The sequence below is a fragment of the Tenrec ecaudatus genome, chromosome 7 (genome assembly GCF_050624435.1).
Source record: "Tenrec ecaudatus isolate mTenEca1 chromosome 7, mTenEca1.hap1, whole genome shotgun sequence".
Classification (NCBI taxonomy): domain Eukaryota; kingdom Metazoa; phylum Chordata; class Mammalia; order Afrosoricida; family Tenrecidae; genus Tenrec; species Tenrec ecaudatus.
Genome location: NC_134536.1, coordinates 6,904,736 through 6,919,862, shown reverse-complemented (window position 1 = coordinate 6,919,862; position 15,127 = coordinate 6,904,736). Strand labels below are relative to the sequence as shown.

General features: G+C 45.7%; 1 protein-coding gene across 1 annotated transcript in view; it reads right to left on the bottom strand.

Moving 5' to 3' along the window:
• The window catches only part of PRKN (parkin RBR E3 ubiquitin protein ligase), a 1,192,284-nt gene that overhangs the window by 181,482 nt on the left and 995,675 nt on the right, over positions 1–15,127 (bottom strand). Inside the window, exon 9 of the mRNA XM_075554213.1 lies at positions 4,262–4,411. Within this exon, the coding sequence (XP_075410328.1) occupies positions 4,262–4,411 (150 nt within the window). The remainder of the gene's footprint in view (positions 1–4,261; positions 4,412–15,127) is intronic.

Genomic DNA, 15,127 nt, shown 5'->3' with positions numbered 1-15,127 from the left:
ATATCCCACAACCTAACCAATCATGGCTTCTTTCATAAGATGGGTCCCCATTGCATCTTTAAATCCAGAGCATATGAGGATGCACCAACCACAGTCAAGCAGCAAACAGGATACAAGAAAATGAGCCTCAAAATCCACTCTACCAACCACCTGTCAATGTCATTGTGAAGTGCCATCACGTCCATCCTGACTCATAGAGACACCATGTACAACGGACGGAAACACTGCCCAGTCCTACACTATGTTCACAATCATTGTCATGCTGGATCCATTGTGGCAGCCAACTTGTCGATATATCCCATCCAGGGTCTCCCTACTTTTCAATGGCTTTCTATTTTGCGAAGCATCATGTCCTTCTCCAGGGACTGCTCAGTCCTGACAATATGTCCAAAGTATGTGAGATAAAGTCCTGTCATCCTGGCTTCTAAGGAGCATTCTGGTTGCACTTCGTCCAGGACAGTTTCGTTTGTTCTTTCGGCAACCCACGGTACTTTCAGTGTTCTTCACCAGGCACTGCTTCTGCTTCGGTCTTCCTTAGTCAATGTTAGTGTTTGGGGAAACACTATTCCCTGGAGGACATTGGCACATCCAGGAGGCCTGAACGAGCATATAGCTACACATTACCCTGGATTATGGGATCCAAACATTTTTTACTTGTCAGGAGGATGGTGAACCATTTTTTTTTCCTGAAGAGGGGGAGGCAGACCAGAGAAGTTTGGGAACCTTTGGTCTATAAGCTGTAGGTCGCTCACAAGTGTGGGTCCTGGTTTTCCAGCAGCCAGCTTGCAGAACGAAACCTCTTCAGTCGCACAATTGCCAAACCCTCAAAGATCACTTTCTTCAGATGACTATTCATAGCCCTGTTACTCAGACCAGGCAGGGAAAGCCCAAGGTTCTCCAAGCAGTGTCCACTGTGATGTCCTGACCACATGCTGAGGAAAGACTTACAGACATTTTCCAGTACGGTGATGCTGATTTAACAAAACACATCATACTAAACTATTATTTGGAAAAGGGCGTTCTTTGAAGGGCTGAGAGCACGAGGAGTATGATGCTGATTGGGTTTCTTCCAGGGACCTGTTCTTGGATACATGGGTGACTGGATCAGATGCATGCCTCATAGGCAATTGTCCTTGACTATAGGGTTTTCTGATGAGTTTCTGATAAGCATTAGTAAAGCTTTTGATTAAATATTACATAAATATGGACTTAGCTTATAGCATGTATGTCAGGCACTCTTCTAAGCAGCTTTATGCATATCTCCACATTACTTTTATAAAGTGCTACTCTTATCAACCCCATTTTAGAGATGAGGAAACTGAGGCAAAGAAAGGTGAAGACTGTTAGCGATTGGTGAAATCACAATTTGAACTTACTGCATCCACTGTAGCCTCCCTCTTCTTAACCACTATGGAATTCTAAAATGCATTTAAGTTGGGCTAACTTAGTTTTGTGGAGATTGAGGATTTGAGGGAGATGGGACAGGCTGATGTAATGATAAGATTAACCCATTTCTGATAAAACACAAGTGAAAGCACAGGGAATTGACAGGGGCTTACAAACAGCGAGGAGCTCAAGGGCTAAAGGACAGGGGTGGAAGGAGCATCAAGTATGTCTACACTGCACTGAGAAGATTTCTCCTTGGTCTCCTTTCCAACCAGTCTAGTGGCAAACTGGTATAGAATATGCCCCCAAACTCTTTAATGATCTTTCCTCCAAGATGAAGCCTGACTCCCTTCCTATAGAGGGCGGGCACAGAATGAAGCCCAGATGATGGTGTGGACTCTGGGGGATTAGATGGAAGAAAGACCGTGGTTGCCTGCTCTGGGGGAAGGCAGCTACCACTGTGAAGACACACAGCCTAAGAAGAAGGTGACATGGTGAGAAGCTATGGCCTTCTGTCAACAGTCAGTGAAGAACAGCACCCCCACCCTTTGCCAACAGCCATTGTGTGCATCATCTTGGAATAACCCAGACATCACATAACTGCAGCCCAGGCTGACAGCCTCACTATGACCTCATGAGAGACGGTGATCGGACCGCCCAGCTCAGCCACTTTGAAATTCCTCATCCTCACACTCTGCGCAGATAATAAATGTTCATTACCTCACTCGGGTCAAATTGGGGTTGTGACACAGTAACAGATAAGTATATACGAGCCAGCAGCCAGCCCTCCAAAGATTTCAAGAAAGAAACAAACAAAACCCCAGAATAAATAAAAATAAAACAAAAGCCCACCATCTGGAATTTCCAAAGGCCACCCAAAGAAGAATCCAGTTTATGGTTTGGTTCCTTTAGAGAAGACTTGCTATCAAGCTTCCTTAACCTGAAGATTTCCAACCCCTTCAGTTCATTTTTTTCAAGGCATTTTTTCCACGATGTTGAGTTTACCTATGTATGTCACTTACCTACAAGGGCGCACTGTGTAAAAAAGGGAAGCAAGCGGCGCTCAAAACTTAGAATTACATAAAGCCTTCTAAGTTCTCACAGCAGAGTGAACATTCTGCTTCGGAAGGAAAGTTAAAATCTTAGGGGCTGGTGTCAGAGAACGAAACAAAAGGAGGCAATTAGCAGACTGATATACACAACTCAGCTATTTGTGAACAGGGACTGCAACTCACTTTGAGGAAAACATCCGCTGGCGTGCAGAAGCCGCCTTTGGAGAAGGCTGCTGACACCCTGCGCAATCAGCGCAGCTTATGCAGTAAATGGTGCTGAGGAGCGCGCGGGGGCGGGCGGTGGGGGGGGGGTGCAGTTTGATTTCCATAATTTCTCAGGATGGCACCAATTGCTGGGATTTCATTCTAATGCAATCACAATGATTAATCCACGGCATTTCTTTCCAATGGGAACAGTGTGGGTCCTTGCTGGTTGCTGACTTCCGCTTCCTGCCCTCCATCGCTCAGGCAGGGATCTGTGTCCCCATGGCTTGGAAGCACAGACAGGAAGCCTGAGGGAAGCACAGGTGACTTACAGCCCGCAGCAGCAATGCAGACCCAGGTAACCCTGCCCTTGATGAATGCCCCCTTTCCCACCGAGCTCCTCCTGATGTTTCAATTTTAAAAGAAATGTTTTCCCGTCAAAATTCAATTGCATTCTCCCAGCCCTTATGCTTTCTCCCCTCTTTACCTGCTTGCACTATATTTAATATCGGGATTATTATCCATTTCTCATTCCAACCTAAAATGCAGGCAGCCTCTTTTGTGTTTGAGCTATGTGTCCCTCGGCCCTCGCTGCGGACTCTGAGACATGGATTCTTTCAAGAAGCTGCCTGGGTCATATGATTTGACCCCGCGGCGCTGCCGGTTCCCCGGTGGTTGGTTGCTTAATTCAGAGGCCCCGAGAAGCGCCCCAACAGTGGCTCATCTCTATTGAAGATGATTTCTCTGCCACAGTGCAATGGCAAGGTGTCTGTATTCATCTTCATTTTACATCTTGAAATACTTAGACTAAAAAAAAGTCACAAAGACATTCACAGAAGAAGTGTTTGCTATGTCCGCCAGCCCAGTCTGCTTGGAGGCAACCTTGGAGCTGCAGCACAGGGCTTGGAAGAAGGCCAAAGCTCTGGTTGTGGTGACTCATGGCGTCTTACAGTAAACACAGTCAGCTCCTACCACCCACGGCACTCAGTGTATGAAGTGGTCACAGAACACTGCTCTAGAGAACCCTGGTTCCCATGAGCCTCTGGTCACAATGTTTCTGCAAACGGATCAACAGCCAGCCGTGTGGATGTGTGTTTCTGTGAAAGGTGCCTTATTGAATAGACCACGTGGGTGCATTAACATGAAGCTCCTGGCCAGTCACGGCGTGGACGCAGACTGAATGAAACTCATCCGACACACGTGGTTTCTCCACCAAGCCCACCACAGCTTGCTCGAAGTGAAAGGCCTGGGACCGCACTTCAGCACCACCAAGGAGAAGCACAACTCCCGAAGCAGCGCAGCTCCAAACAGTCCACACAGACAACCCTTGTAATACTGTTGTCACAGGCAACTTCCCGAACAGCGGGACGCATAATAGACCTCCATGGGGCAGCTTTAAGACGTTCATGCAAGACGGAATTACACGAGAAGGGCCCATCCCCTAATTTATTGTACCCATTCCTCTTTCATGGCTGAAACTCTAAGAATTTCAAGATCGATTTTCTTACATTTGGGTTCAAAGGTCTGAGTGCAAAAGGGAAAATTCCAGATGACTCCCATTTGTACAACCAAACGCAGAGACAGGCAGCAGGGCACCCGAGGGTGCAGTCAGGACTCACCCCGCAGCCCAGGTTGCTGCCTCCTTCACAGGTGACTTTCCTCACACCGGTCTCGGGCAGCAGGCCCGCCCCACAGCCAGGGCCCGGGCACAGCACACCGCCCAGCTGCAGCACGCACTCTTCGGCCCCGTATTTCTGGTACCGGTTGTACTGTAAGACACAGAAGGGGTGTACACGTGACTGCCGGGACAGGCACACTGTGGCGGTACTGCAGGCTGGGGTCCAGCCCCATGGAGTACAGCGAATGGCATCATCCAGTTGAGCCACACACCCTTTCTGGTTTCCCAGTGTGTGTACACGTGACCTCGGCACCAGACTCTAGTCAGTGTGCCATCGCCTGATAACAAAGCTGATGGGCTGCTCGGTTCAGGGTTGCCCAACCTTCTGTGTGTAAAAAATACAGCACCTACCAAGAGCAATTCAGTAAACCGCACTGAAATGGGGGGCCCCTGTGCACTGAGCTGGGCTAGTTCAGGCAAAGGGCTGACGCAGGTGGTGTCTGGGATTTCTTTCTTAATAGGTTTCAGTTAAAAAAGAGGGGGCGCTGGATAAGGTACCGTCCAGTGTAGAGGCCCGGCTACCGCCACTGAGGAGTTGATTCTGACTCATATCGATCCCTCTGGACAGAGTAGAATTGTTCCCTATGGTGTCTGAGACTTCGGAGCCTTTACGGGAGCAGGCAGACGATTGTGCCTTTGTCCCATCGAGTGGCTGGTGAGGTCTAAGCACCGACTAATGGTTAGCTGCCCACACCACCTGGGCTCCTTCAGGAAAGGACACCCTCCCTAATTCAAAGAGGCAAAACAGAGACATGAACAGTTTACTCTGCAGTTCTAGAAATCCGCCTGCAGAAAAACAGATTTTCCCAAGTGCTGTTTTTTGTTTTTTTGTCGATACTGCTTCCACGGATTGCACTCACGCAGTCTCATTTCATGTAACCCAGTTGAATTTACTAAAGGGGCGCTGGTGGCGTAGTGGCTACACACTCGGCTGCCAACTGCCAGGTCAGCAGTTTGAAATCACAAGCCGTCGGCAGGAGACAGATGGTGCTTTCGCTGAATCCTTTTAAGAGCCACAGTCTCAGAAACTCACGGGGGCAGGCCTATCCTGTCCGACAGGGTCACTGTGAGTCAGCACACACCACTCAATGGAAGTGAGTCCTTTGAGCTTGAGCGGAACTTAAAATTCTACTATGATACTTAGGATCCATCGTTATCAGGCACATCAAGGAATTGAGTTTCAAGAGTCTAGGGGGTTTTCGGAACATTTTGAAAAGGTTGCGGCTGTCAGGTGCCGCCGTGCTGGTTCGGACTCACACTGATGGAATTAAACACCACCTGAGCCTGCCCCGTCCTCCCAGCTGCCACGTTTTCAGTCCACTGTTACAGCCACTGCGCCAATCCATCCTGTGGAAGGCCACCTTTTTTCACGGCCCTTCTGCTTTCCCAAGCATAATGCACTTTCCCAGGGACTCGTCCCTGTCCAAAGTACACAGGATGAAGTCTTGCCACCCTCCCGCACTTCTAAGCAGAATTCTGCCTGTACTTCATTCACAACAGGTCTGTCTGTCCTTTCAGCAGTCCGTGGTACCACTCTCTGCATCACTTTCCAGCACCAAAATTCAGAGCATCAATTCTCTTTTGGTATTCCTTATTCAATGGCCAACTTCACACACACATGCACATTTTCTCCCGTAGCGCTATGGGCCAGTGAGGGCCGTCGTGCCTCTTGGTGGGACCGGCCCTATGGTCCCCTCTGTGCGTTGGCTGCTCTGAGAAGGAATATCGTCCTCGGGGCTTGATGGGCTATGTTGTGTACCACTCTTTTCTTCCCTCTTCGTCCTCGGGGCTTGATGGGCTATGTTGTGTACCACTCTTTTCTTCCCTCTTCGTCCTCGGGGCTTGATGGGCTATGCTGTGTACCACTCTTTTCTTCCCTCTTCATTTGCTCCTGTGTGCTCTGCTCCTCTCCCTGAGCTGGAGCTTCAGTGCTGTCCTCTGAAGTGCATTCTTTGGGGGTGGGTGGGTGTCCACGTACTTGGGATTGGGGCTGGCTCCGCAGACCTCTCTACTGGTTCCCTTCCTTTAAAATTCTTCTTAAAGCATGATTTCTCTTGTTCTGAGAACATTTCCTGGAGCCACCACTCCAAAGGAATGAGCTAAACACAACAATTGAGAGGATGTCTCAGGAGTGTTGGGGGTGGGCGGGGGGGGGGGCACTGTGAGTCAGAACAGTCTCTAGCCGACACTGCATTCTCTCTTTCCCCTTCTAGAGGAACTTGAGACTTGTTGATGAAATCAGACTTGTGGACCATGGCAGTCTCTTCAGTGGGGACTTGGCTGATGGCAACTGCATGGTACTTACAGCACCCTTTCATTTTTACCTAATTTCTCTTAAAGCACAATTGATCAATGCTTGATTGGATTATTTTTTCTTCTCTGTAACACTACTTCGTTGATGGTGTTCTGTTCTATCAAGTGACTTATAATGTCTGCCCATCTCCTTTTGAAATAATTGAAATAATGTTTGAAATAATTGATGTTCAGGAACTAGATTAATTCGCTAGGTTTGCAAAGTTGCATTTCAATTAAAAACTTCCTTTATTAATGAGAATAATTCTATCATGTGTTCACTAGTGGTTTACATCGGATGGTAAAAAGGACAGGCATTTTTGTCTTCTAGGTAAAGAGTAATTAATGAGCCCCTGAGCTTAAACATATTAGGTAATGTAGGTGCTCTAATTCATTACATTCTTGTTTCTTCTTGAGACTGAAGCTGTCCATCATTTGTCAATGGGACTCCCAACAAGTTTACTTCTCTGCACATAATCACATGACCCTGCTCATGTTTTACAGCCTGTGTGACGTGTTGCTGTGAGTCAGAATTGACCTGATGGCAGTGAGCTTGGTTTTTTGGATTTATTTGACATGTCAGGGGGCTCTGATGGCATCATGGTTATACATTAGAAAAAGGTAAGACCAGCAATTCAAAACCACCAGTTGCTTCTTGGGAGAAAGATAGGGCTTTCTACTCTCATAAAGAGTGACAGTCTCAGAAACTCACAGAGGCGGTTCTATCCTGCCCTATAGAGTTGTTGTGAGTCAGCAAGGACTCGATGGCAGTGAGTGAGTTTATCTGTCATGTGGAACTGAACCTGGCTCATTTGGGTCATGTCTTGTCTACAGCAGGAATCCATAACTTCTTTATGAACAACTGTTTTAAAAATACTTCAGGACCATAAACTGTATGTTCAATGCTAATGAGCTGGCCAGTATTTCTAAGCCATTTCAGTTCTTACTTTTAAGGATATTCAGGAGTATAAGATTTCTACTTAAAGAGTTTTATATCTTACATCTGTATCTCCCTTTCCTACACTGGTTCTCAAGGGCACAGTCAATGACAGAGCTAGACCTGCCTGTATTTGCTCCCTTCTGCCATATCTAGTCATATGAAAACTATCACCATAAATATAATGACTGGAAATGGCAAAGGTATTACCACATGAACTATCTATTCTCCCAACAATTATTTTAATAATATTTATACTATGTGGATTAGGTATTTGGCTGCTAATCGCAAAGTCAGCTGTTCAAACCCACATGCTGTCTGCTTCTGAAAAGATTTTTCCTTTCATAAACCATGTGGAGGTTTGCTATGAGTTGGAATCAACTTGAGGATAGTGGGCTTCGTTTTTGTTTCTCATACATTGTCGAAACCTATTTAACACCATACTCTCTTTTTCTTATACCTCCTGTTATCTTACTATTATTCTCTCTCTCTGTCCACCACCAGACCATCTGTTGATACTTGTCTAGTACTTCGGGTTTCCTGAGGTTAATGCACCAGTAAATTCCTCCAGAAGAACTCATAAGACAGCATTCACTGAATTCCCACATGCTGGTGAAATAGGGTAGGTTTTAATCCTTAAAAATCAGTTTGGCTGGGTATAAAAGCATGGATTCACATGTTTTTGTTGTTCTTTGAATGTTGTAAGTATCCTCCTCCATCTTCTTTTGTCAAAAATGTTATGAAAAAGCCTAATAATCTGATTTTCTTTGCAATACAACAAACAGATCATTTTAACTCAGCTTCCCCTCTTTTCTGTCAAATCCAATATTCTATTTGAATATATCTTGGTGCTGGTCATTCTCGATCAGTTTCAAAACGCATTAACCTGATTTAGTGTGGCTTCAATTTTATTTTATTTTTTTTTTTGCTCACAGGAAAAATGACCAAACTGAACTTGAGTGTTTGTTCTGTTCTCTTGCTTTGGTTTTTCTCTTCTGTGCTTTCTAGTATACCATTGTTGGATCTTCTTTATCCAACTTTTCAATCTGTCATATACTCTTCCAAACTGCAAAACCAAGCTCGTTGCCATTGAGTTGATTCTGACTCAAAGCAATCTTAGGCCATACGATCTTCCCTTTTCTCCAGATGTTTCCTCTGTTATATAGTTGTATGTAACTGTAGTGACTGCCAGTACTGTTGCAGTGGGCACAGCTACGTGCGTGCCTCTTCCCATTTATGTGCCAAAGAATTTATAACAAGTAATTTTATTTTATTTATGGTAAACACAGGAGTACTCGAGCACACAATTATTTTTTTCTAAAAGGAGATGCCTACTTTAATGCATGTGCCTAGTAATCATGGATGATTTTTTAAAAATTACATACTGCATCTGAAATAAGCCTATGGCTATTGAATATATTACTTTTTCAAAATGTTATTTTAAATTTTAATATATTTAAAATGTACTCTTGAAACCTGTAAGAAAAGCATGTGGTGCAGAATTGGCAGTATGCGAGTACTCATGGAAAGCTTAACACCTGAAGGAAATAATGTAGCCATATTGTTAGCAGAGATCCTCACTTGCTCTCAAGAATGCCACCCACATTTCCATAGATTCATTTCAACTACTTATGAATCAGAAACCGAGAGTGCATAAAGAACCCTGCCATATGTGTGGTGACGAGTTGTGACACCTTAGCCCCAAGTATAGTGTGATAGCTGATGGCAGGACATATGCCATGGTGACTCAGAGTAGTAGAGAGGGTTACAAATTGGGTCGCTAACTGCAAAGTCAGCAGTTTGAAACCACCAGCTGCTCCATGGGAAAAAGATGTGGCTCTCTACTCCTGTAAAGAGCCACAGCCTCAGGGAAGTTCTCCTCTGTCCTACAGGGTGGCTATGAGGTGGAATCGACTCGATGGCAGTGAGTTTTGAGTTTTCCTTAGAAAACCCAGAGATACGTAAAAATGGTTTTGTTAGCACTGCACACTACTCCTTAATTCTATCCCGGCCTCTCTCCCAAGAAGAATCTGTTGTTATTTACAATCATGTGTAGTTATGAGCATGGTTGTGCTTTAAATGCACTTTCTCTCAGTCTCAGAAAAATGAGAGTCAAACTGGAGAGAGAGCCCACATTTTTGAAACCTAGAGTCACAATAATGAACTGTTACCCCAAACAAACAAACAAACAAACCAAAAGAGCCATGGTCTCGGAAACCCACTTGTGCACTTCTACCCTGTCCGTGAGTCAGAATCGACGGCAGGGAGTCAGAGTCGACGGCAGGGAGCTTTGAGAGAAGAAACTAACACTGCTCACTGGATGCACTGGTGCTAGCTCCAGGGCGGTCTTGACTACCGGTATTGGATAGCATGGTATAAACGGAACCAAGGATGGGGAGGTGTCGTCTCATGTACTTTGGACATCTATCAAGAGAAACAAACCAGTCCCTGGAGAAGCACTTTGTGAAGGCCCACCATGTAATGGACTGAGTTCAAACATCACCATCATGAGGATGGTGCCAGATCGGGGGTGTGTCCTTCTGTTGTGCGGAGAGTCAATGTTTTAAGTCAGAACTGATTTGGTGGCACCTAACAATAAGAACATAACTTGGAGGAGTGTGGTTAATTTGTAGCGTGGACGGGATCTCTGTAGAATCAACTCTCAAGTGAGCTCAAAACCAGCAGATTTTCTCACGTCATTTAGGCCTGGTTTGTTTTTAGAATGCGTTATGAGATAGTGTGGGAGTTTGCAGGTACACTTACACTCAGCTTGCAAATTATCCTTTTCAAGGGATTATTAAAACTACCTTGCCAATTTCCAGATGTTCTTCCACCAAGTGGATAAACCACTGACAGATGAATCAGATACTTCAGGGCTGGGTGTATAATATTCACAAAATATTTTGAAAGTAAATATTCACATCAATCAAACATACGACTTTGGACATAAGGGAAAACAATGAAAAGTTATTTCCTCCTGTATCCCACAAAATTAAATAGAGAAATACCTTTGGTCTGAATAAGTTGTTTGGTTAAAATCTCCATTCACTTCTATGCTCTATATTTTATTTACTCGAGGAGTAAATTATTTAGTCTTTATGTGCCTGCTCATAAAGTGGTTCTCTTAAGAACAGGAAACACTCATTTGGAAGTCTAAAACTCAGAGATGTTCCGATTGACTCGTCTTTAAGACGGTGCATAATGAACCGTGGGAGAGGCTCATCAAAGAGACGGTGGGTTTGGGCGGTGTGGAGGTAGTTCCTTCAGTTGAGTACAGCACCGCTCTGTAACAAAACCCAGCTCTGAGGTCAGTCCTTACCCATTTCGGTTGGCTTCCTCTTCCTTTCTGGCCACTGCTGTAGGAAAAATACATGAAAGAAGTATGTGGTCGGTGGTCAGCCTGGAAGGAACCATGTCTCAGAATCCCTGGCTCCTGAAAGAGACTCCCATCTCTTCCATGTGGACTCTTGCTCCTGGCAGAGGAGAAGCACAGAGGTGACCATTGGACGGCCCAATAAAGGGCTTGTGGAGGCTTTGGAAATTGTCTCCAGACACACGCCCCTGGAGGGCAGCGGTGAGGTTCATTTCCCTCTAGGGCCTCGCCTGGTGTTGGATGTTGCCCTTTGAATGGGTTCATAGAAAGGAGGAGGAGAAGAAACAGACGTCTTAAAGCTGTGAGAGACTTGAAGTTCAGGCAAACTGGGTCGGGCTACAATCTGGAATATCTGGCAAGTGTCCTGCCAAGTGAGTCAGGGCTCCTCGGCAACCAGGCAGGGAAGGAGGGGTGCTGAGCTGCGTGGTGATTTCCTGAGTGCCTCTTGGGGGCGCTCAGGTACAGCTCAATAGCCCTCTCCATGGGCTGGTGTGGGGGCTCTGTTTTCCCCTCTCCTTCACGTGGAGTCTTCTCCGTCAGGGCACCTGGGGTGAGTGAGTGCCTTATTCCTTGTAAGGAGAGAAGATCTGAGAGAGAGCCTGGGAACGACCACTTCTCCTGCAGCCCTTCCCACGCACTTGGCTTCGTGCTGAGTGCCGAAAAAGACCCTTCTCACAATGCCGGGTCGGCTCTACTTGCTGCCTAAAGGTGACCAGACATCCCGCTTTTTAAAAAATTTTCCTGCATCCCGTGGCATCTTTTAAAAGTTCCAATTTTTGGAAAGAATGCACAACAAGCTAGGGTATGCGGTTTTCGGCTGCCACGTGGCTATTTCGCCAGGATATGAGTTTTATCAATGGTGTCTCACTGGTGTCCCGCTTTACCAATCCCTTTAATTAACAATAGCCTCATCAACGCAATCAGCTCTGTATTTCCCGGTCATCCCTTAGAAAGGCATGAAAAGAAACTTCTTTGCAGCACATCCTCTCAGGATAAAGAGATGTCTACAGTAACGGCCGAGAAGAACAGCAACTTCTGATTAAACAATGGGCGGACTATCTTATGGACAAGAGGGCTTCAAAAGGTGTACGGAACAAATGGAACATAGAGATAATGGGGTTGTCCTGTAGATTTTTTTGAACCCCTTAGTATTAGAATGGAAACAACAAAACACAATACTATGTATACTCGAGTATAAGTCGAGTTTTCCAGCACATTTTTAATGCAGATTTTGTGGTAAAACCAGTTGCCTCGGCTATGATTCGGCTCGGCTTATTCTCTAGTAAATGCAGGACTCCTTGAATTCTCAGTACCGCCCCAACGGCAGGTTGCTGGCGATGGTGATGGAAGTCCTGGAGAGGTCAGCCACATGGCTGCTTTTATTCTGCTTCTGGTTCATAGGTGCTTTCTTCATCCCTGGACTTCTGGTATCTACAGATGACGGGGGCTGGTGGGAGAACGGGCCGGACCGTGTTCATGACATTGGGCATGGAATCAAAGGCAAGGCAGCTCGAGCTCCAACAGCATCTTCAAAACCATCAGAGCAAGAGAGACTTCATCTGGACTCAGCATCGACGAGGGGCATATTTTCCTTTCTCAGAAGTTTCAGATGATATAAGGCTTTACAGTGTCATCATTCTAGGACCTGAGGGAGCTCCTGGAAAGGAGGGTGAAAGCAATGGGCCTTGTTTGTCCCTCTGCACTGGGTGACACGTGGCAGTGCACAGGACAAGACTCTATGTGGGCACATGCTGTTTTACTCCCACCGACGTGGTTTCTGGTGGAATGGTTCTCTAGCACACAAATGGGATTTCTCAGGCTAACAGGCCCATGTCTTGAAAGGAGCATTGTATACTTCACGAAAACCATCTCCTCTCTCCCTGGGATTTTTGTTTTCTCTAACTCAGTAAAACAAAAACTCAGGATTCCTTAATTTCTCTGACCCTCAGGCATTCAATCACCAAGCCTTTGCCCTACCATGAAATATTCACTTCTTTTAATCTCCTCTGCCAACCACCTCGGTCTAGAGTCCATCTTGATATCGCAGGAAGATTGGCATTCTTAACATGTAATTTAGATAGTGTCAATCCCCTGCCTAATCCTTCAAGGATTTCCCGTTGAAGTCAGAATAAAATCTAGACTCCTGACAATGGCCTTGAAGACCCTCATCCTTTATCACCTCTCGCTCCTTTGCATCTAGCCACACTGGTTTCATTCAGCGTCTCCAACAAATCCAGCTCCTCACCTCCTTCAGGGTCCCTGAACATGGGCTTTCTGCTGTTTGGGATGCTCTTTGCCACTTTTTTTAAGATCTTGTGTCATCAGGTACTTGACATCCTTTCAACCTTCCAGGCTCCCTTATCTCCAGTAGGTTACCTGTCAACCATCCTTAGTTTGTTTTAGTCTTCCCATTGATCACGTTTAGTACCTGTCCTCCTGGTTTACATTTCAATCCAGCAAGAATGCAATAATGTACAAAATGTGTTCAATGAGCATTGGTTGATAGAATGAAGGTCATTTCCTTAAAATTCTGGGGATTAAACCTAAGGTAGAAGAAGCTGGGGGAAGTGGTGGTGTTTCTGAAATACAATTCACAGAGCTCTCCTCTAACCCCATGGCTTCTTCAGGGTTCATCTAAAACTTTGGAGTGGAGCCATTTACCTAAATTCTTTGCCAGAAAGTTTTGACTGGAGGGAATGAAAGGTGCTTTATGAATATGAATTATACGCAGAAAGCAGAAACCCAGCCAAGAAGTTAAAATAAATACATTATTTGAAATTCCAAAGAGTTTTCATTTAATTTCACAAAGGTTTAGAGAGTTTAAAGATCTGTTTTAAATCCAGATCTCAAAAACCAAGATGGCTATTAAAGATCATGGGAATAGGGGCGGGGCAGGGAAAGAAATATATACAAAGCAATTAGATAGCTGGTGAGCACCTCTACCATGCAGTCTTGCATTCAGCAATTACACTGACATCTGGGCAGGTTTTACCACTCCACTCTCCAAGTGAACATTACACTCACATTAGTGTTTTCTTAGCTGCCAGTAGTGCAATCTGTTGCTGCAGTGTAAACAGCAGTTAAGCCAGAAGTGTGTTACTGCCACACTTCATCTTTGTGCCTAACACTGCCCTCCTTTGGCTAGGCATCCCCTGCCCATCTCCTTTTCTCCAAATGGAAACACCAAGTCAGAGAGATGGGACGAGGTGGCCAAAGCTATGTGGAGCACGCCAGAGGAGCAGAAGCACCTTTCAGCCTGTGATGCAAGTTGCCTCGAGCATCTAGAGAAGGCTGAGGGTTCCCAGAGCTCCTGGTGGGATGGCACACGTCTACTGGCAGGAGAGGTGGGAGATGCTCCACGCCTCGCTATGGCACCATCTGCTCTGCTGTGCATTAGATGGAGAGCATTATTTCTTGCCTTCCCCAACTCGAATGTGAACTACACAGGCGTCCTTTTTGTACTCGTCTCTTCCTTGAGCCTAAGGAGACCCAGTAGTGCATAGTGAAGCAATTTCTTGATAACCAAAAGATCTGTAGTTTGAGCTGATAGCTGCTGCTCCTCTGGAGAAACCAACAAACCATCTGTGAAGCTGCTCCTCTGACAACTGTAGCCTAGGAAACCTCCTGGGCAATGCTATCGTGTTTTACAGACAGGGTGGCTGTGAGTCAGAGTCAACACGATGACACACAACAACGACATCTCTAGGGTTGTCACTGGAAAACAACACATGGTAGGTGTGACAGTGAGGTTTTGTGTCACCTTGGCTGGACCAGGATCTCAGTGGTTTAGCAGTTAAAACTTGACTTAGTAAACACTCCTCCACCCCCCATGATATGACCTCACACAGTGTGATGCACTGCATAATAGAATCTGACATGAGCAGCCAATTAGGATTAGATTAGATTAGGATGGAATGCAACACTATGACTCAGGTCCCAGCCCTGACACAATGGAAAGGGAGTTTCTTTGGGAGTGTGGTCTACTCCAAATATACGTGGTTACTGTGGAAAAGCTAGCACGGAGTCTGGACTTGAGCCAAGGCTCCCTAAAGTGTCTACTGATCCTCGGAATCATCAGACTTGCCTACTGTGGATTCCTTCGCCTCTGCACCCACCAGTCTGTACCCTTCCTGCTGAGTGTGAGATCATCAGTGCCTGGAGCTACTCAAGTCAGGCGAATCCTTCAGAAAGACTTAGAATCTGCC